This window comes from Phaenicophaeus curvirostris, chromosome 24 (assembly GCF_032191515.1).
Source record: "Phaenicophaeus curvirostris isolate KB17595 chromosome 24, BPBGC_Pcur_1.0, whole genome shotgun sequence".
Taxonomy (NCBI): domain Eukaryota; kingdom Metazoa; phylum Chordata; class Aves; order Cuculiformes; family Cuculidae; genus Phaenicophaeus; species Phaenicophaeus curvirostris.
The window spans coordinates 4,139,789-4,161,980 of record NC_091415.1 but is presented as its reverse complement, the minus strand read 5'-3'; the positions used below and the strand labels follow the sequence as shown (position 1 = coordinate 4,161,980).

The 22,192-nt window shown below is 50.8% G+C and overlaps 1 protein-coding gene and 1 long non-coding RNA gene across 2 annotated transcripts in view; one reads left to right on the top strand and one right to left on the bottom strand.

Moving 5' to 3' along the window:
* GRM4 (glutamate metabotropic receptor 4) overlaps positions 1-5,997 on the top strand; it is a 57,609-nt gene extending 51,612 nt beyond the window's left edge. The window contains exons 10-11 of the mRNA XM_069875955.1: positions 1,760-2,006; positions 5,819-5,997. Coding sequence (XP_069732056.1) covers positions 1,760-2,006; positions 5,819-5,868 — 297 coding nt within the window. The 3' untranslated portion in view covers positions 5,869-5,997. The remainder of the gene's footprint in view (positions 1-1,759; positions 2,007-5,818) is intronic.
* LOC138730648 (uncharacterized) overlaps positions 1-22,192 on the bottom strand; it is a 256,765-nt gene that overhangs the window by 179,458 nt on the left and 55,115 nt on the right. The gene's annotated exons all lie outside the window — the stretch shown is intronic.

The following is a 22,192-nucleotide window of genomic DNA, read 5'->3' as shown; positions in this document are numbered from 1 at the left end:
GGGTGTCTGGAGTTGAATTCCTAACACCGCTCTCATTCCAGCAAGTCCTTGCAGTCCAGGACACCTGCAGCAACGTTTGGAGAGTTTCATCAGAGGAAAAGAATTTGGAGAAAGGAAGGGAAAAAAAAAAGAGAGAGAGAGAAAAAAAAAGCAGATATTCTGGCACAGAGATATGTTTTGACATTCTTGATGAAATGACATTTTTATTTCCAAAAACTGCCTTGCTTGACTCTGCGTGCAGATAGAGAGAAGTGGAACAAACAAACCAGCGCATGTGACAGCAATGGGTTTTATTCTGGGGACAAACAAAACTTTTTGAGTGACTCAGAACAAGCTTTGTTGCTTTTTATTTTTTTTTCTTTTTGGGTTGAGTTAAACCACTTTTAGCCCCGTGCATTTCTTTCTGAAGCCGGAGAAGAGAGTGAATTGTTTCTTTGCATGGTCATACCTGGGACCACAGGTCCTGGGGTGGGGTGACGGCCCCGTCCAGGAGCTGTTGCTTCTCGCTGGCTCTTGCTCGTGGATCAGAGCTGCATCCATGCATCTTCTCTGAAGTGAGACCTGTAGATCCAATGTGCTCTCCTGATTCCAGAAAGTGAGCCTCATGTGCAGCTGGAGAGGTGGGGATACCTTGCCCTCACCAACGCTGCAGCGTCCAGGCTTCTCCTGACTCCTCCAGGTCCTGCCCACCTGCACAATGATAAATCCTACGTGTGAAACAGCTGCAGAAGAAATCTTGGACACCACGCTGTGACTGAGCCACAGGATAAAGTTCAGAAACTGCCATAAGCCTCTTTCTTAAACCTCGTTAGCAACATGCAAACCAGCCCAGGCATCTGAGCACAGCTGGAAAAGAAACAAAGGTGCGTGCAAAGGCACGTGAAGACCCAGAGCCCTTTCCCTGCTCAGCCTGGAGAGACCCAACAAGTGAGCTGCATGGCAGAGGAGAGGATGGAGCCCTGTGTCTGGAGCAGGGATGTTTATGGAGCAGGGATGCTCATGGAGAGAGGCTTGTCCACCCGACCTCCCATGTCACTTGGGAGTGGGAGATGGGGATGGGTGGAAAGAGGGGGTCTCTTCACCTCCCATTGCTGCCTGCTTCAGGTGCCCCTGGCTTGTGAGGAACCTGCCAAACGCTTTCCATAGAAAAATGGATTATTCTGCAGTCAGATTAATGGGCTTTCATTTTGCAAAACATCTGTCACTGTTAGTCCTGGACAGTGAGCGTGAAATTAGTTTTGACTGCAGAAAGGCAACGTCGGTGTGTAATATGTGACTTACATGACAACGGCCCGGAGAGCCGGCTGGGGAATGGGAATTACCTGTTGAAGGGAGATGGGTAAGCGTGTGCCCATCACTGTGGCATCACCCTGGGAGGTGGAGTGTGCTGTGGGTGCTGGGGAGGACAGAGGGAGGGTGAAGAGGGTGTAGAGACTCCATATCTGATGATGTTTTTGAGTTGGGGTGCTGGCTGGTTGCTGCTGGAGCATGGATGGGTGCTGGGAGGGCTTGGTGCAGAGAGGCACCAAAACCATCAAAAGTGAGCCAGTGGTCCTTTGGGTGCACCTTGAGCCATGCAACAAGTCAAGCGTGATCCAATACTGCCAACATTTCCAACCCTGGCTTCCCACCACTTCATTTATTTAACCCACATGTTCTCACTGACCTCCTTCCGCTCCCTCTCGTTCTTCCCCATCTGACCTTTTCTAGATCCTACAGAGCCATAGTGGGTCTCAGCTTGTTTTCTTGTGTCTTGCAGATGTACATCCAGACCACGACGCTCACCATCTCGGTGAGTCTGAGTGCCTCGGTGTCCCTGGGCATGCTCTACATGCCTAAGGTGTACATCATCCTCTTCCACCCGGAGCAGAACGTCCCCAAGCGCAAGCGGAGCCTCAAGGCAGTGGTGACAGCAGCCACCATGTCCAACAAGTTCTCTCAGAAGGGAGGTTTCCGCCCCAATGGAGAGGCCAAATCGGAGCTCTGTGAAAATCTGGAAACACAAGGTAATGTGGTTTCCCATAGGGTTGAGAAGCTGGTCCTGCTGGGTCCCAGTGTGATGCTGGAAGCCCAATGCCCTGGCTCACTGGCAGGTCATAGCCATCCCGTCCTCTGTGGGTGCAAGCAATGCTGGCAGCACTGCTCCTTGGCAGAGGGGCATAGAATCATAGAATCACCAGGATGGAAAAGGCCCACTGGATCATCAAGTCCAACCATTCCTATCAAACACTAAACCACGTCCCTCAGCACCTCGTCCACCCATCCCTTAAACCCCTCCAGGGAAGGTGACTCAACCCCCTCCCTGGGCAGCCTCTGCCAGTGCCCAATCACCCTTTCCATGAAAAATTTCTTCCTAATGTCCAGCCTGAACCTCCCCTGGCAGAGCCTGAGGCCGTTCCCTCTCGTTCTGTCCCTTGGGAGAAGAGCCCAGCTCCCTCCTCTCCACAACCTCCTTCCAGGGAGTTGCAGAGAGCAATGAGGTCTCCCCTCAGCCTCCTCTTCTCCAGGCTAAACACCCCCAGCTCTCTCAGCCGTTCCTCATAAGGCCTGTTCTCCAGCCCCTTCACCAGCTTTGCTGCTCTTCTCTGGACTCGCTCCAGAGCCTCAACATCCTTCTTGTGGTGAGGAGCCCACAACTGAACACAGGATTCGAGGTTTGGTCTCACCAGTGCTGAGTCCAGAGGGAGAAGAACCTCCCTGGCCCTGCTGGTCACGCTGTTTCTGATCCAAGCCAAGATGCCATTGGCCTTCTTGGTCACCTGGGCCACTGCTGGCTTATGGTCAGTCGCTGTCAACCAACACCCCCAGGTCTTTCTCCAGGTCTTTCTCCTCCAGGCAGCTATGTAGCTGAGATGGGATATGTCCTGCCTCCCTCTGATCAGGATTGCTCCTGGCACTCTCATCCTTCTGTTGGCTTGTTTACGTTATTCCATGGGAAATATCGTGTGGGAAATATGCTGGGGACGTGCTCGTGTGGTCATTGGGCGAGATGCCAGCTGGGGCACATGGAAATCTGCTTGAACACCCAGAGAAGGACCCTAGTGTCAGCCCACCCTCAATGCCTGGAGCTGCTCCCAGGAAGGCTCTGGTGTGGCTGATGGGAAAAGTTGTTTGGTGTCTGCCTGTGGTTCGTTCCTGGGGGCCAGGCTGGAGCTAAGGCTGACATGGGGACAGAGCCACCAGTCTCCTCTGGGAAAGTGGGTCCGTACCTCTTCGGCATCTGGGTTTCCAAAACTAGTGCCTTGCAGGAGGAAGAAATGGTTGGAGCCACTGCTGCTGGGGTCCTTTAAGAGGGGAAATCTCAGTCTGAAGAAAAACCCTGTGGAAATACAAATGTTCCTCATGAACCAGCAGAGTTTCTGGGTTCCAGCATCAGTGGGATGGAGACCAATCAGCATTTCTGTGGAAAGCTGTGATTGTCTTCATAATCCCACACTTTCTAGCCTGAGCTATCCAACATTCATTGGCATCTCTGTGTAACCTCTGTATCCACATCGCTCTGTGGAACGGCTCTTGGTAGCTCAGTATGTGGTGGCTCTCCATAAGCAGGCTCTGCAGAATCAATCCTTTCATCTACCTGTCATTGTGAAGGACACCTTCATGGTCAGACCCTCTTGCTGCCTCTGATGGAGGTGCTTTTGCTAGCTGCTATCACCGATCTCCATGGTCTGTAGTCCTATACCAGCGTGGCAGTGGGGAGGGATCCCTCTGTCACCCCACAAGAGATGCTCCAGGCAAATCTAAGGGTACCTGTGGGCTCCAGCCCTGTCCTGGGGAGCAACTCCAGACTCCCCACAGCATCGGTGTCACAGCCCATGGTGCTGGGCATGTGTGACCTTCTCTCCCTCCAGCCACACACGGCTCCTGGCCACACAAAGTGCTGATAATGGTTGGACTCGATGATCCGGTGGGTCTCTTCCAACCTGGTTATTCTATGATTCTATGATGCCTAGATGCAGCCAGCACCTTGTCTGCAACCCGAACCCAAACATTCCCATATGCTCTCTGCCGCGCTGAGCATCCTTCACCCCCACGGGACTCACAGCAGGAGCCTCTGAGGATCGTGCGTGCCGGGAGCAGGGAGAGCTGAGCTTTCCGTCTGCTGCATCTCTGGCTCCGATGTGTCTCGCATGGGGAATACAGGAGCTTGGCGTGAACAGGGCGAGGAGCCGGGCACAGCATCGCTGCTGGGGGTAGGAGGCACCGTGGGGGTGTCAGCGCAGGACCGAGGGGCTGTTTTTCACTCTGTCACCGGCGGGTCACGTATCCTTAAATAAACAACAGAATAAATAATTCACAGGGCTTTGATATGGGCAGATTGGCTAGGAAAACATTGCAGCTAACAAATAGCTCTGTCAGCTCTAATTTCTTATGGCCTATCTAATTGTTATCTGGGAATACCAGTCTGAGATCCACAACAAGGTTCATTTGTCAGCGAGGCACTGAGAAGGAGAGCGAGCTGCTGGGCAGCCCCTCTGCGCGGTGCCGCTCGCTGCAGAGGACACGTTTGTGCTGCTCGTGGTGTCTTGGGCTTTGCTGTCTGTCCCGATGCTTGTCCGCGTCCTTGGCTGGAAGGTGTCTGTGTGTCTGCTGGTATCTGGGGACCTCCTGGTGGGATCTCCGCAGAGCATCGTGTCTGGCCAAAGCGCTGAGACAGGTCAGGGCATTGCGAGCTGCTGCTTCCACCTCTCGCTGAGCTGTGGTTGCTGCTAAAAGCAAGTGACGTGTTGCAGCCTCCGAGCTCGAAGGCAGCCGTGCAGCCCCGCGGGGAGCAGGAGGATTTATTGCTATCTGGCATTTTCCTGGTGCTGGGCTTGGCTGTGGCTCCCCCAGTGTCAATCTGGGACATGTGGTGGCTTTGTAGCCATTGCTGCCTCATCTCATGTGTTCGACCCCATCCTGAGGGCTGGTTCATTTGGGGAACCTTGAAGGTGGCAGCAGTATCCGGGCTCTGCTTCTCCAGCACCTGAGCATGGGCACAGGGATTCTTGCTAAGGGACACAGTGAGGTTGTCTGGCTTTGTGGAACCTGCTGCTGGTGCTGGTAGTGCCCTGCTACTCTGCTCCCAGCTGCCATGGAGCAGCGTGCTGAGGTGTGGGTGCCCAGCTTGGACCTCAAATTGTGCCCTTGCAGGGCTGGGACAAGCTGAGCTTGTGGGAATGTGGAGCACCTGCGGTTTGTCTCTAAGAAGTTGCTGAGAGAAGTAAGCAGGAGCCCGAGAACACAACCTCTGTGGCTCATGTCACATTCTGGGGTCTCTTTTTGGGTTGAAGGGCTCAGCCCCTCGGCCACTACTCAGTGGGAACAATTCTGAGTGTCAGCACTGGCTGCATCTATGAGCAAAGCCCATGTCACGTCCCCACCAGCATCTTCTGGCATGATGGTCGGGTCAAAGCCGTAGAATCATAGAACAGTTTGGATTGGAAGGGACCTTAAACATCATCCAGTTCCAACCCCTCTGCGATGGGACACCTCCTACTAGATAAGGCTGCCCAAGGTCCATCCAACCTGGCCTTGAACACCCCCAGGGATGGGGCAGCCACAACTTTCCTGGGCAACGTATTCCAGTGCCTCAGTGCTCTCAGGGTGAAGAAGTTTCTCCGTATGTCCAGTCTAAATCTGTCCCTCTCCAGTTTATCCCCATTGCCCCTCATCCTATCACTCCAAGCCTTTGTGAACGGACCCTCCCCAGCTTTCTTATAGCCCCTTCAGGTGCTGGAAGGTAACTAAGGGTCCCCGTGAAGGGCCATGGGATGGGAGCCAGAAGGGGAGGTTGGACTTCATTAATGATACATGTGAGGTTCGTCTTTTTTTCCAGCACTGGCTACCAAACAGACCTACGTCAGCTATAGCAACCACGCGATTTAGCTCCAGCGATTCCCAACTGCCCGGCACAGAGCGAGGCTGCGGAGGCCACGACGCGGGAGGGAGCTGAATCGCATCGCTCGTCGCAGGATGCTGGAGGGGGAGCTGGATGGGATGGGGAGGTGGCAGCAGGGTGGGGGAACACGCTCCTGGCCAGGAGCTGAGCAGTCTGGGAAGATCAACAGCAGCAAAAAAAATTAAAGAAACAATAAAAATAAACCACTGAGCAACCGACCACCGTGACAACGCATGCCTCCCCATGGAGGAAGAGGGACAGTTGAGAGGGGAGGACGTAGAGCAGGGAAGAGGTGATGGACTTCGGCAAGTCTTTGGGGTTTTTATTTCTGTATCTTGGCAAAAAAAAAAAGAGAAACCCAACATTTTCCCTTTTCTGGAATTTGTGAGATTGTTTGTGGTTGTGTAGAACCTTCTGTTTTCTCTTTATTTTTTTTGTTAATCCTCCATTTTCTTTTGTTTCTGTCTTCTTCTGTCCCTCTTCACTCTCTCTCCCGTATCCTACCAAATTCTATATGTTGCAAAAAGGAAAAATAAATAAAAATGCATAAAATCTAAAGAAAAAAAACAGACAACAAAATAAAATAAAATAAAACCTAGACTGTGTTCAAAGTGCTGATTTCTATAGGTGGTTACTTAATGTATGTGATGACCATATGGATTGAAATATGTCTGCTTTATGTACTGACCAGTGAAAAAACAAAAACACACACAAAAAAACAAAGTTCAGTGCCTGGATGTTTATGAATTATTCGATGACTGTGTAGAGCATGATCATTTTTATACAAGGAGATTTCTAATAAAAGACCATGGTTTTGCACTCAGCGTTTGCTGTCTCTTGGTGACTTCGTTCCAGGCTCTAGGAGGTGACTGGGGCTGGGCTGATGGGGAAGGGTTTGGGTGGCTGAGTGCTCCAGGAAAGGAGGGGGCTTGGTGTCCTTCCTCTCCAGGCCATCCTGCTGCTGCCAAGCCTGACAATCATGTAATGGTTTGGGTTGGAAGGGACCTCAAATCCCAGCCAGTTCCACCTCTGCCATGGGCAGGGACACCTCCCACTGGATCAGGGGCTCCAAGCCCCATCCAACCTGGCCTTGAACACCTCCAGGGATGGGGCAGCCACCACTGCTCTGGGCAACGTGTTCCAGGGCCTCCCCACTCTCAGAGTGAAGAAATTCTTCCTTATGTCTAGTCTAAATCTGCCCCTCTCCAGTTTATCCCCATTGCCCCCTGTCCTATCACCACAACTCTTTGTGAACAGTCTCTCCCCAGCTTTCCTGGAGCCCCTTTCAGCACTGGAAGCTGCTCTAAGGTCTCCTTGAGTCCTTCTCTTCACCAAGCTGAACAACCCCAACTCTCCCAGCCTGTCCTCGTATAGGAGGTGCTCCAACCCTCGGATTATATTCCACAAGCGTTTAGCCAACACACTCAGACACACAGAGTGAATATTGGAGTTGGACTCAATGATCCTTGGGGGTCCCTTCCAGCTCGGGACGTTCTAGGAGTCTATGAAATGGGTTCCTTGTAACAAGGGCTGGGACAGGGAGAGGAAACCTCAGCATCACCCCAGCACAATGCACTGGGGCACGTGCTGGAGCCTGTACTGCCCCAGTGCTCAGGGGATGGGGCAGGACCTCCTGATTCCTCCTGGCTTACTGTTCCCTCAAAGTGTGGGCTGAGGCTGGAGGGATGAAGCACAGAGGATGAAACTTTCCAGGACTGGTTTTCTTTCATAGAATCATAGAATCACCAGGTTGGAAAAGACCCATTGGATCATCGAGTCCAACCACTCCTATCAATCACTAAACCATGGCCCTCAGCACCAGGGAGTGGCTGGGTTTGTTTCCTGCTGGGTAGGGAAAGGATGGTTCAAGAAGGACATGGATGCGTTGGAGTGAGTGCAGAGGAAGACATGAAGATGATCTGAGTGCTGAGGCATCTCCTCTGTGAGGACAGGCTGAGGGAGCTGGGGTTGTCCAGCCGGGAGGAGAGAAGGCTCTGGGGAGACCTTAGAGCAGATTTCAGTGCTGAAAGGGGCTCCAGGAAAGCTGGGGAGGGGCTCTGGATCAGGGGGGGCAGGGACAGGATGAGGGAGAAAAGTTTTCAGCTGAAAGGGAGGAGACTGAGATGAGATCTTGGGAAGAAATGTTTTTCCTGTGAGGATGGGGAGGCCCTGGAACAGGTTGCCCAGAGCAGAGGTGGCTGCCCCATCCCTGGAGGGGTTCAAGGCCAGGTTGGATGGGGCTTGGAGCACCTGATCCAGAAGGAGGTGTCCCTGCCCATGGCAGGGAGTGGAACTGGATGGGCTTTGAGGTTCCTTCCAACCCAAATCATTCTATGAAGTTGTGTTTCTTCTGGAAAACCGATGGGAGGTGGGGAAAAGAGGCAGGAGAAGGTGCTGCTGCCTGCCCTGGGGAGGTGGGCTGCCCCCAGCGTTTGGGCCGGTTGCTGTTTTAGATGCCCAGCAAGAGTGTTGGAGCTGGTGGTGATGTCCTGACCTCGCGCAGGCATGGGGGTGCTGGGAAGTCTCCCTGACCCTTTGCACATGTTCCTCCTACCCCAAAGGTGCTCATGTATTGCCTTCCCTGAGCCTGAGTGATGTTACTGCTGTGTTTAATGCATTTCTAGACCTATTTGTGTATTAATCATGGCTTGGCTGTTGCTCTGGTGGGTCATGCAGGCTCTGTGACCTGGGGAAGGGAGGGGAGGCCTTGGTGCCTCTTGGAGAACTGCAGGGAGCTTCAGCCCTTGATCAGTGCCAGAAAGAAAATGCAACTGTTCCCTGCCAGCAGGGAGAGGACAGAGCACAGCTTGAAGACGGGGGATTAAAAAAAAAAGAAAGAAGAAATGTAATGAAAAGCTTGAAGCTCTGATAAGATCATACTTGTCAAAAGAGCTTCTCGGGAGAAAAAACCTCCTCTGTTCCCGTCGCATCCATCACTGTCGGATTGCATGTGAAATGCCGCTTGGTTCAGAGGGCTCCCAGAAAACCTGTGTTGATGTCTCTGGTGCTGTTTCTACCTCTGAGATACTGCTTTGCTGTTTTCACAAGCAGCCTTCCACCCCAAACTCTGCCTGGTAATGATGGGGAAGGCCAATTCTACTTTAATTACAGCATCCACTCCCTCGTCTTGCAGTGTCTGTGAGGAGGGATGCTCTGAATGCTCCAGAGAGGCTGTGGCTAGGGGCTGACTGTGCTGCCACTGAACAGATCTTGCAGGCTTGCGTGTTCTCTGATGGCCTGGGTGGTTCTGCAGGGGATCATAGAATCACTGCCAGGTTGGAAGAGACCCACTGGATCATCGAGTCCAACCATTCCCATCAATCACTAAACCATGTCCCTCAGCAACTCGTCCACCCATCCCTTAAACCCCTCCAGGGAAGGGGACTCAACCCCCTCCCTGGGCAGCCTCTGCCAGTGCCCAGTGACCCTTTCTGTGAAAAATTTTTTCCTAATATTCAGCCTGACCCTCCCCTGGTGGAGCTTGAGGCCATTCCCTCTCGTCCTGTCCCCTGTCCCTTGGGAGAAGAGCCCAGCTCCCTCCTCTCCACAACCTCCTTTCAGGGAGTTGGAGAGAGCAATGAGGTCTCCCCTCAGCCTCCTCTTCTCCAGGCTGAACAACCCCAGCTCCCTCAGCTGCTCCTCATAAGGCCTGGATGGAGCAGACACTGGAGCTGGATGGGGTCTCGGAAGGAGGAGACCTTGTGGTGACAAGGTGGTCTGGGAATGGGGAGACCCATGGTGACGAGGTGGTCTACCTGGGCTGATGCTTTCTATCCAGGCAGGATACAGAGAGCTGTGCTGATCAAACTGCTGTGCTTCAGGAGCTGAACACACTATTTTATTCACTTGCAAATACTTCTTCAAGGTGTTGCTCCGTGTCTGTCTTGTTCTCAAAACATTTCAAGCTTCCAACTGCCACCTCAGGAATGCAGCCAGCTCTGGAGCGTGTCCCGCTTGGGCTGTGCTGCTGCAGGGTGGTAGAGCAGAAAGATGAGCAGAAATGAGAGCTGTGCTGCTGCTTTTAGCAGCCAGCGATGTACAGTAGCCCCAAAACCTGGGTGGTGGGGTCTGGGCTTCACCGGCTGGGACAGCACATCGCCAAGGGGTGCTTTTTATGCTTGCTTGGTGTTTGGAGAAGAAATCTCTTGGCTAAACTTCAAAGTGGTTTCAAGTAGATACACATTCCCCTCTTGCATCAGGGCCTATTTAAACACAATAGCTCCCCTGATTTCTTGATGGATCTGGTGGAGTGTTAAATCAAAAGAGTCCTCATGTGGGTACTTATTTTGGTGTAAGTGTGCTTTACAGTGATTCAGTCTTATTCCTCGCAGACTTTAACTTAAACGATATAAAGATGCTCTTAAACAGATATGCAAAATATTTGCACAAATCCAACCTCGCCGGCCTCGAAACGGAATTTTAATTGGCCCCATTTTTATTCCGCTAAAACCCACAGTCGCTGGAAGTGCTCGTGTGTGTCGCTAAATAGACCCGTAGCTCTCCCGCTGCTGGATGCGGTTCAGCGGCAGATGCAGTGACCCCTGAACACGGCTGGTTAATTTTATACGGCGTTTCATGATACAGTGCTGTTTAATTCTAGACACTTATTTGATTATGGAAGCTAATTAAAAGGGAGCAGTCGGTAAGCAATTGAGATGGATGGAGAGCGACGCGGATCCGGGCAGGCTCTGGTGCTGATCTCTGCGGAGAGGCGATTGCTTCTCAGGGCAGTTTCAGGAGCTCGCTGGTGTCTGTTAGGATCAGGTTTCTGCTTTGCTTAATACTTTTGAGGGCAGCTCTGCCTGTGGCTGAGCGGAAGAGCAGAGGAGATACTGTGGGATCTGCTCAGGGAATTCCTAGTATGTTGGGTTTTTTTGTAAATAAGGTGCCTGTTCTGAAATCGCTGCTGCTTCTCCTCCTTGCCTCCCTTACAGCTTAAAAGCACTTGTCTAATTTTCCCCTTATTTCTGTGAAGAGTTGTTGAATTTAAATGGCGATAATTGCCTGAGTTCCCTGAGTGGTTGACCTGCGTGTTTTTCACTTTTCCTGGGAAGCTGAGAAATAGGGGAGATAAATCCCAGCTCGTGTCTTCTCCCTCCATCCCCAGCACTCGTGTCTCCCGCTGTCCCCAAACTTTCTGCTGGTCTTGGCTGCCCTTCCCCATCCCGAGGTCCTCTGAGGGCCAAGCAGGAGTTTTTGGGGTCCTGCTGGGTTGGATTTGGGGTGCTGTGTGTTGGCTCATCTCCCCAGCCCTGTGCGGAGCGACAGCAGCGTGGAGCCTGCCATTAACTCTCTTCTTTGAGAAGCAAATTACAGACTTTAGCGACACAATTAGGTCAGCTTGGTAGGAAATGGAAAAACAAAATAACTTCGGTGGATTTCCCTGCCTGCCACCTTTTCCCTGGCTCCTCCATAGCTCAGGAAAAACTGAGCACCACCGGCTTCTGGAAATCTCCTGGTGGGACCATGGAAAAGCTCCTTAGTGAGCAAGTCTGGAGGAAGGTTTAGTGTTTGATAGGAATGGTTGGACTCGATGATCTGGTAGGTCTCTTCCAACCTGGTGATTCTATGATTCTAAGGGGATGGAAAGAGCAGGGCTAGAGAAGTAGAAAGTGGTTAGTTCCTTGCTCTAAGACAGGTCTCCATCCAGCTTCTCTCCCACAGGGAGAACCAGAGAGTCCTGTTTTGGCCCCAGGAGAGCCGAGCACTACTCAGAGCAAGGTATGACCTGCATTTAGAGCAGAAGGCAGCAAATCCTGTGACAGCTGTTGCGGTTCATTACGCAGTGGGGAACCAGCTCTGCAGCAAGCAAGTCATGCTAATTTCTGTGTGAGGAAGCATTTAGAATTGTAGAATCATAGAATCATAGAATCACGAGGTTGGAAAAGACCCACCGGATCATCGAGTCCAACCATTCCCATCAATCACTAACCCATGTCCCTCAGCACCTTGTCCACCCGTCCCTTAAACCCCTCCAGGGAAAGTGACTCAACCCCGTCCCTGGGCAGCCTCTGCCAGTGCCCAATGACCCTTTCCGTGAAATTTTTTTTCCTCATGTTCAGCCTGAACCTCCCCTGGTGGAGCTTGAGGCCATTCCCTCTCGTCCTGTCCCCTGTCACTTTTCCCAACAAGACCTGCTGCCAACCAAAGCCTTTGGCCTGGAGCATCAGGACTTGGTCCTTAATATTCCTGGGTTGTGGGAAGCCAGCAAGGAGGGTGGAGAGCTGTGCTGGGTACATCTGAGCTGCTGAGAAGATGGGTGATGCTTCTGAGTGGTCTTAGGGTGGGCAGCGGGTGCCCCAGAGGGAGGTGGAAGCACCCCAGCTCTATGGTTGGGGAAGGACCAGTGACAAAGTCAAGCTGGACGTGCTTACTGCCTGGTTTCCACTTGGTGAAGCAGTCTCTGAGGCTGGAGCCTGCAGCCACGCGTGTCGTGTGTAGGCAAAGGTCTCTTCCCCACAGCAATGTTCTCTTGTATGGCCGAGCGAGTCAATGGCAGATTGTGTCGAAATCTCACTTCAGCGGAGAAAGCTGCAATTAGCATTTATTGAAGCTTCTTGCTTTTATTTTTAGGTAACCTCCAATTCCCTGACTGTGTAATTTAGTCCTCCATTGCTTGGAGATAATTAAAGTATGTCACTATAATTTGCTTTTTTTAAAAGCCTGTAATTATGTTTTTATTGAGAATAAAAAAGACGGGGGGGGAGGGGGAAAGGAAAACAATGTTAGGGGAGGAGAAGACTTCAGATGGGCAGGGGGGACTTCTTCCAGCTAGAAGGCTTAGGAGATCTTTCCAGGATGCTGGGTAGACTGGGGACAGAGGAAGAGTTTGTATTTTAGCATGGGTAAAACAAGGTGCAAGGTTTCAAGTGGAGATGTGAGAGCTTTGGGTGTCTGCAAGCCCTGCACGTGGTCGAGCTGCAGCACAATTGTGGTATGTGCGTGTGGGCTGCATGAAGCATCAACGCTGCTTCCTCTGCTGCCTTGTCTGTAGTCTCCAGCATCGTTCTCCTTCCAGCGCCCTGGGAGACGGGAGCAGCCCTGCCCCATCTCCATCTCAGCCTGATGACGTGGGGGCAGCCCAGGATGAGCTTAATTTGGAGCAGAGCAGCTGAGGGCTCGTCCCTGCAGCCTCCCACTCCCACCATCGCCCAGCCAAGCCCAGCGAACATCTGGCACTGGGTCTTCACGTTTCAATCGCAGGCATCTGCGTTCTGTGACAAACACGCTTTGCTGATGCAGGGCTACGCGCTCTTATGTATAATGTATGTAACTATCGCAATGACGAATGAATAGGGAGGAATTAAATGTCCTTTCCCAGGCCTGGCAGGACCGTGCAGCCTCTGGGGGCTGCTCCTTGCAGCTGTAAGCGCTGCTGCTGGATGTCAAAGAGCCCATGTCCCCCGATATCTCCCCTCGGCACTGTTGGATGCCGAACGTCTCAGCTCGAGCTCCCTGCTTTGCTCCATCCCTGGTGTGGACATGGGCCAAGCACCGCTCGCAGGCAGCCCAGCAAAGCTGCTTCCCTGCAAACCCGTCTGAAATGAGAGTGTGGCCACCGCACGAGGAACTGCTGACCTACAATTCAGAGCCGGGAAATTGGCTGTTGGAGGGAAGCTGAATAACGAATAAATTCAAGATAATTGATTGGCCTGTGGCCAGTTCACAGCCAGCGGGAGCTGAAATGAGTTGGATTGTCGGCTTTTTCTTTAAGTTATTCTCGCTCAAAAATTTGAGCGCTAAGAGGTTACATTTAGTTTAGAATATATTTAATTCATTAAAACATTGATCTTCTCCGTTGCAGAGTTCAGAACTGATCCCAGGCTTTATTCCTTTTCTAAATGCAGAGGTTTCTTGCTAGAAATGCAGAGCAGAAAAAAAAAAAAAATCCTGCTGCTTAGAAAAAGTGACGTGATGAAGGGAGGAGGGATGTGATGAAGGGAGGACGGGTGTGATGAAGGGAGCAGGGACTGGACTGCATTCCAGTGCTGGGAACACAGTGTGACCTGAGCTGACATCCTCACTGGTGCGTGCCCATACTGGGAAGCAGCCTTTGGGGGGTGTTCAATATGTCCTTGTGGTGCAACCAGCACCCAGGGTCCCTGCAGCGGCTCCTAACGCAGGGAGCTTGTGCACTGGGATGCTGTGAAACTCGGTGCAATCCCCTGCAGAACTTCTCTCTGGAGCTGAGGCCAAAGCGACTCATGAAAAGGCTCATTGATAAAGGAGCCACCAGGTTGGGGATTTATGTTTGAGTGTGTCCTCAGGCTGTGCATCCAACCCAAAGGTACCTGCTCTCCAGGTGTCTGAGTTGAATGGCACTGTGAGCAGGATCAGTCCCCCACTGCACTTGCAGCACGTTTGTTTTCCTCCTTGCTGTGCAGAAATCCCCCTCTCAAGTTGGGTGTCACACCACCTTCCTTGCAGAGCCTTTGTTATCTGCTGAGGATAACAAAGGGAAGGAACAGCACTTAAAACCCAATAAAACCCACACACCATCATCAGCTTTTGTACTGGTTGCTATGGGAACCCTATACATGCACCGGAAATGCTGGAGTATGCAAATGAGCTTCTTAATTAGTTCTCCTCAGCCTTTCATGCTCCTGGTGCAGCGGTTTGATCATTAGATGAACATGCCACTTAATTATTAGCAGCTTAACCAAACACAAGCTGGGGTGACCTTTGGGGAGGGCAAGGTGTCTTGGGAGCTGGCTGGAAGCAGTAGGAGGATGAAGGTCAGTGGTTCCATGGAGCTGGGAGTCTTCTCTACAGGCTTTTGTACTGGCAGGAGCTATCAGTGTGGTTTCTGCTGCCCTTGGAGAGGAGCAGTGAGCGAGAATGGGTCTGTGTCTCCAAGCTGCTCCAGCTTTCTTGGAGAGGGCGGTCCTGATGCGGGGGTCTCAGCAGTGAGGTTGCACATAGGCTGAGATGATGTGTTGAGCTTGAGCAGAAGGACTGAGCTCTTTGTCTCGCTGTGGGGCAGTGGTGGAGTGGAGGGCTGGCTGGAAGACCCAAACCCTGAGCCCCTCCAAGCTGTGGGACAGGTCGCAGTGTTACCCTGGCTCTGCTGGCTTCAGGGATTGGGGTTGGACTTGTTGCCTCCAGCCCAGCGTGCCAGTTTTGCAGAGCCAGATGCCAGCTGGGTGTGTATGTGAGCTCTGACTGTAAATGCTATGAGTTTTTCACCAAACAAGCTTCATTAATCGTCTAATAACCGGATTAATTAAGGACAGTGAAAGTAAACAGCAAGAATGTAATTTGCCTCTGATTGCAATGTAATTGCAGGAGTATGGTCCTATTTGCAAATGCAGAAAGTGATGTTGACAGAGGAACTGGGACCAAGCATAACAATTTAGGGAGGGCGAATGTGCCCTTGGGGCGTGCAGACCCCTTCAGCCATACTCTTTGCTGCCTTTGGTACTGCCTGCTTGTGTTTTCCTCTGTAGTTTTCCGACTTCTTCCTAATTAACCAACTCTCCTGCTATTTGTGGAGCTTTCCGAGCTATTTGCTTAGCCAAACATTGATGTTCCAAATAGACTTGGGAACGCTCTCCTGTGTCCTGCAATACAGCAGAAATAGCTGAGAAGAAACATCTCTTTCTCTCCAGGCTGTCCTGCTGAGGGTCAGGACAACCAGTTCTTCCTTTGACCTTGCTTACTGGGGACTCTGGGACTTGGGTTGTGCTTGGAAGAACTTGCCCTTGCAAGCCCAGAGCTTCCAGTGCCCCAAGAGGAGACGGAAACCAAGAGGTGAACTGGGGGCATGCAGAGAGGAAAGCAGATGCTGTGTGGTTTGGAGGCAGAGCCAGCAACTGAATACCAGACTCTGAATCCCACACCATCGTGCATCTCTCGCATCCTCCACCCCTTGTCAGCTGGTCTTTTTTTTTTCTCCAGCACTTCTCTCTTTCTCTGCAAACGCAGACATCTGGATGGTGACTAATCTTCCAACTCTCTGCCTCTCGTTTAGCCCTGGGTGAGCTTTCTTCTTGCTTTTGACCTTGTCAACACTAGATCTGGGCTGCTTGGGGAACGGGTGCTCTGCAAAGATGACTACGCGCTCCCTCCATGCACAGATGCGTGTGATCAAAGAGGAGAATTTGGAGGACTCATTCCATCTTAGAGAGCCCTAGGGTCATATTTTTCTCCCTCTTTCTGGTGGATGTGACATAGTGAAAACCTACAATGTGGTGGGGCTTGACCTTTCAGGAACAGCCCAGAACATTTCAAGAGGCATTTGGATAACGCCCTCAAACACATGATGTGACCGTTGGGGTTGTCCTGTGCAGGGACAGGAGTTCAACCTGTGATCCTTGTGGGTCCCTTCCAACTCAGGACATTCTATGGTTCTATCATTTATGACAGGTGTGATTTCTAAATGTTTTTTTTTTTCCCTTGATGTGGTCATGAGATCTGTGTGCTCCAGCTATTTCAGCCTGATCTTCATGTGTGCATGGACTGGGATTAAATCGGTTGTTTGCTTGAGAGAGGCACCTGCTGCTCACTTGTGCGTCTTCATGCTCAAGCAGATTAAGAAGCAGCAAATACGATCCCTTGAGTGATTGTTTCAGAAGAGAGCTTGCTGGCGAAATCGATGGTTTGCCAGCACAACACTGGTGACAAAGATCTGTGAAGGAAAATGGGGACTTGGGACCTCCCCGTGCGTGTCTGCAGGCACCTTTCCCATCAACTCTTTGTTTCCTTGCAGCATCTGAAGATTTTGGGCCAGTTTCCCACAGCTTTAAGTGCCATACCTGTCCCAAACAGCTGCCAAACTCCATTCATCACAGACAGCATTTTGTTTTCCTCTTCTAGAAACCTGAAACATTTAGAAAGAAATCAAGTTTTCCCTTGAAATTCAGTGGGGAGAGGGGTGGAGAGAAGGTAGCCTTCTGTTTATTTTGTGCTGCCTTTCTGTAAGCTGCTATAAACAATCTGTCATCATATCTCCAGTGAAGCAGTTGAGCAGGCTCCCCAGGCGTCTGCGTTTGGTTCTTTGCCATGCGAGGTCTTGTTAGAGGTGGTGTTTGTTTCTGGTTAGCCATGGACTCCCATTGAGCTTGAAGAGCAAGACAGGGAAACGGCAACAATTGTGATTAGGGCTTTATTTTGAACTGCTAAAACTCTCCATTTCTTGCAGCGAAGAACATCCCGGAGCGGCTGGAGGCTGCACCCCATGAATGTCACAGTGGTATTTGCAAGGCGATAAACAAGGGAGGCAATCAGCCCCTCCTGAATATGAAGGGGATGTGGGTGGTGATCCCTGCCGTGCCTTCAAGACCTCCCCATGCTTTCTTCAGGAATTAAGGCCAATGTGGTGGCTCTGCCACTGCCGTTGCCTGCTTTAATATTTATATGAAAGCCTTCAGACCTTCTCTACAGTGACCTAGACTGCCTCCTGGAGCTGGAGCATCACTGCTTCTGTTTGAAGTAAATTTCTCACTTTGGAGAGCCAGATTTTGCTCCCTCTGCATCTTGGCTCTTGAAGATCAAGTATTTGGTTGGTCTTGAAACTTGTGAACATGAGTCAGTCATGCTCATGTTGTCCTCGCAGATGTCTTTCCCCCACCATGCTCCTCTCTTTCCTTCTGCATTAGAGTTGGTGTGAGGTGTCTGTAAGAACTTGACCTTGAGTAAATGTTGGTGAATCCAAAAGGATGGACACGTACGTTTATTACCATGTCCTGGCTTGAATGATCCTCAGCTTGGAGGATACTGAGATTCTGATTTGATACCCGTGAAATCTTGACATGGAAAATCCATCTTTCCCTCATCTTGCTCTTTTAAAGTCCTTCCCTTTCCAAGTGAGTTCTTTATTCTGGTGCTGTTTTTCAAGGCTGAGGGGAAGATGCCTCTGGTCTGATTGTTAGTGCTGCTGCTTTTCTATTATTTTTTTTCAGATGCCTTGTGTTTTTTTTGGGGAAAATAAAATCCCAAACCGTGCTTTGTGATTTTTCTCTTCTCTGTAATTAGATGTAGCAGTGATCAAAATATGTTGCGTTGCAGTGCAAGCTTCTCCAGGCAGATGTTTCATCACCGGAGGAGAGATGACTTCATCCTTTACATTTGGGGAAAATTAAAAAAGAGGAAAAAATGAAAAAGGCAAAGGAGACTGTTGGATTTCCTGTTGCGTGATTGCATCTCACTAGGCTTCAGGGCAGGGATGTGTGAGAGAAGAACCAGGACTAAGAGAGAGAGCGGGAGAGCAGTTTTTTTTTTTCACCCTGCTGGCATTCAAATCTTGAGAAATGCACCCCTTGGTACTTATTTTGCTGCAAAAAATGGGAATGGTGGCCGTGACCCATCTTGCTGCCTCCCTTGGAGAAGGGTTTTTGGCACAAAACAGGTTATTAGCTCCACGTTTTGACTTTCTGGGGTGCACAGAACCCCTGGGCTGCTGCCACATCTCCACAGCTTTTATCTACAGGGTTTCAGAGTAGCTGGGGAGGATGCAAAGGTGGCATAAAGTCCACTTTCTGTTCTTTGGCATCTGCGACTCTTTGGTTTATGGTGCTTTGTATTGATGGTGAGAAGGGAATGGATTCATTGTCCAGATAGGACCAGTGGAGGAAGACAGGGGAGAGGAAAAGATGTGAAAGGTCTGTAAATGGCCCTGTGTTCAGGATGGTTGGACTCGATGATCCAGTGGGTCTCTTCCAACCTGGTGATTCTGTGATTCTATGATGCCAACACCAAATGCGACCAGCCCCGGAGCAGAGACTTGGGTTTAGCTGGGGAGAAGGCGAACATGCAGGGGGGAAAAAAACGTTTCCCATGCTGGAAACACCAAGCACAATTTCTCAAGCTCAGCTCAATAAGAGAGCCATCAAAAGTAAAAATGACAGCAATTCTGCAGTCAATATAATGTGGCTGCAGGTTAAATAAATAATGCTTGAATGATAATAATTGCAAAATGATACTATTTCGTCTGCCACAAACATGTGGTTAAGCTCTTATTAGCTGAGACTACGAGCTTTGCAGGAAGCACATACTCTTTGAAAACAGATCTCTTTGGATTATGCTGCAATAGAAATTCCTGGCCTGCTTTTGCCAGTGTTTAATAATGCTTGTGAGTAAGTTTTTTCCTGGGATTGTGAGGAGAACCAGAAAGGCCAGCACCTCAAAGTGAAGCTGCATTTTTAGTTATTTATTTGAGGCCTGCTTTATGTTCTCAGGGCTTCCAAAAAACTGAGTTTATAATGAATGGAGTATATCTACAGTCCTCAAACCCTGTAGAAAAATATATACAGTATATATACAGTTTTTTACACATAGGAGGGTTTTTTTGTGCGTATACAGGCAAATCCAGCCACATCCAGTGTAGTTTTGTCCAAACTAAGTTTTATCAAAAAGCTGCTCTGTTGTGTCCCACCACCTTCCTCCACCACCACCTCTTATCCCTGTGAAGCCTTCCTGGAGCAGAGCTGCTCGTGCCCCCCAGGGATGGTACCCAAGCCCAAACTGGGGGAACTGGTGTGCTCAGCACCTTGACAAACAGGGCTGATTTCAGACTTGGCTGCAATATTGATCCTCACTTAACACAGTAATGAGAATCTGTTTCCCTAATCAGCGAGGGAAAAATCTTGTTTTCCAGCTGCTAGAAGGAAATAAGCTTTGTTGAATCGTGTTGAGGTGGTTTGGGGTGGGTGGTGCTGGCTCGGTCTTCTCAGCACGGGCAGGAACCTGTGGTGATCGCTTGGGTTGGGCGTCCTTCTCACCTTGGTTTGTACACCTTGATTTTTGGGGAGAACCTCTTCCTGGCTGATCCAAAGCTTAGCTTGAGGTTTTTGTGATGAACCTCATCGTTCATGTTGCTATCTTTGAAACCCCATGGCAGGTGATGGCTCTTCATCCGTGTTTCATTGCAGAGATGTGGGGCAGCATCTCTGCTAGCTCTTCAAATCCTAGCCAGTGCTATTTTTTGAATGGTTGGACTCGATGATCCGGTGGGTCTCTTCCAACCTGGTTATTCTATGATTCTATGATTCCTCGTCCAGAAAAAGTCTTGCTTTCCTTCTATTCCAGGCTTGGGCATCCCAAAACGTGAGCAAACGAGGTGCCTCCCTCTCCCAAGCAGCTTCTTCTCTTCCCCAAGACTCTCCCGGGGTTCGGCACCTCGCTGGGCAGTCTGGCTGACGGCAAATTGTTTTTTGATGGCTGACTCGGTATAACTGAACTCCAATTTGCCTTTCAAAAGCAGCTAATAGTCGCATTAAAAAATCCATTTTCACTTGTGATTGAATTTGACGGCGGCTCAATCAATAAGCGAATGGAGTGTTTCACATGCTGTACCGAGCGGGGGTTACCACGGAAACAGTGTAAGCGAGCATGGCCGGTGAATCCCCCCTTGAATGGGTGTCACCTGGCCCTGTCACCCATCCCGGCCCCCCGGTGAGGGCTGCCCCAAGCAGGTGCCACGGTGGGAAGGGAGGATCTCCTGAGCTTTGTGACACTGATGCTGGCCAAAATATTCTTCATTTCTTTGCCATGGAGGGGAATGAGGCCTGTGTTGATGTGGCATAACTTGAGGACATTTCCTTTTCTCCCATCCCTTGTGAATCATAGAATCACCAGGTTGGAAAAGACCCACTGCATCATTGAGTCCAACCAGTCCCATCAATCACTAAACCATGTCCCTCAGCACCTCGTCCACCCGTCCCTTAAACCCCTCCAGGGAAGGGGACTCAACCCCCTCCCTGGGCAGCCTCTGCCAGGGACCAATCACCCTTTCCAGGAAAATTTTTTTCCTAATGTCCAGCCTGAACCTCCCCTGGTGGAGCTTGAGGCCATTCCCTCTCGTCCTGTCCCCTGTCCCTTGGGAGAAGAGCCCAGCTCCCTCCTCTCCACAACCTCCTTTCAGGGAGTTGCAGAGAGCAATGAGGTCTCCCCTCAGCCTCCTCTTCTCCAGGCTAAACACCCCCAGCTCTCTCAGCCGTTCCTCATCAGGCCTGTTCTCCAGCCCCCTCACCAGCTTCGTTGCTCTTCTCTGGACTCGCTCCAGAGCCTCAACATCCTTCTTGTGGTGAGGGGCCCACAACTGAACACAGGATTCGAGGTTTGGTCTCACCAGTGCCGAGTCCAGAGGGAGAAGAACCTCCCTGGCCCTGCTGGCCATGCTGTTTCTGATCCAAGCCAAGATGCCATTGTGACCTGGGAGAAGAGACCAGCACTCACCTTACCACAACCTCCTCAGGTCTCTCCTCAGCCTCCTCTTCTCCACACTAAACAGCCCCAGGCCTCTCAGCTGCTCACACAACCCCTGTTCTCCAGACCCTTCCCAGCATTGTTCCCTTCTCTGGACATGCTCCACCCCCTCAATGTCCTTCTTGGAGTGAGGAGCCCAAAACTGAACCCAGGATTTGAGGTGTGGCCTCACCAGTGTTGAGTCCAGGGGTTGATCCCTTCCCTGCTCCTGCTGACCACCCCATGGCTGATCCAAGCCAGGATGCTGGTGGCCTCCTGGCCACCTGGGCCAGTGCTGGCTCATGTTCAGCTACTGTCAACCAGCGCCATCGGGTCCTTTTTCACCAGGCAACTTTCCAGCTGCTCTCCCCTAAGCCAGGAGCATTGCATAGAGTTTTTAGGACCAAAGTGCAGGACCTGGCACTGGGTCTTGTTGAATCCTGATCCAGCCTGTCCAGATCCCCCTTTCCTTCCCAAGTCTCTCAGGTCTGGGGTAGGAAACAGAAGGAGAGTGGCTGGAGCAGCTTTGGGGCAGCAGAAGAGGGTGCAGGGCTGGGAATAGAGCTGGCAACGAGCTGTCCTGAGGGAATGTGGGGTTTTTTTGCAAGGGGGAGATAATGAAGTGAGGAAATAGAGATTATATATATGTATGTGTATATTTTTAATAGGGTTCATCCGTGTTTGATGGAAAATGAACGTGGCACTCTGCTTCATGACAATCGGAGTGTTTCCTTTCAGCTATTGTTTGCATTCCTCCTACTGTAGTAGAAAACGAAAATTAAATGGTTCAGTCAGGAATTTTGCAATTGTGATTTTTTTTTTCCTTCTATTTTTTTTTTCATCCCTTTTCCAAAGTGGTTTCCTGGGGGCTTTTAATTAGCAACTCTCCCTCTGTGTGCTCCACAGCCTCCCAGCTTCTTGCTGTTGATGCAGGGAAGCCCACCTGATGCCACAGCCATTTTGCTTGTGCAGAGCAGGGGAGCTACCTGGTGATCTGCTCAGCTTTCCTTCAGCCCAAAGCAGGTCTGCACGGCGAAGGGAATAAGCTGCTTTGCAACACGTTGGTGTTTTCTCTGCAGGGAGTTTGCCTGAGGCTCCAGGCTGCTGTTAGTTGCCTTATATTGTATC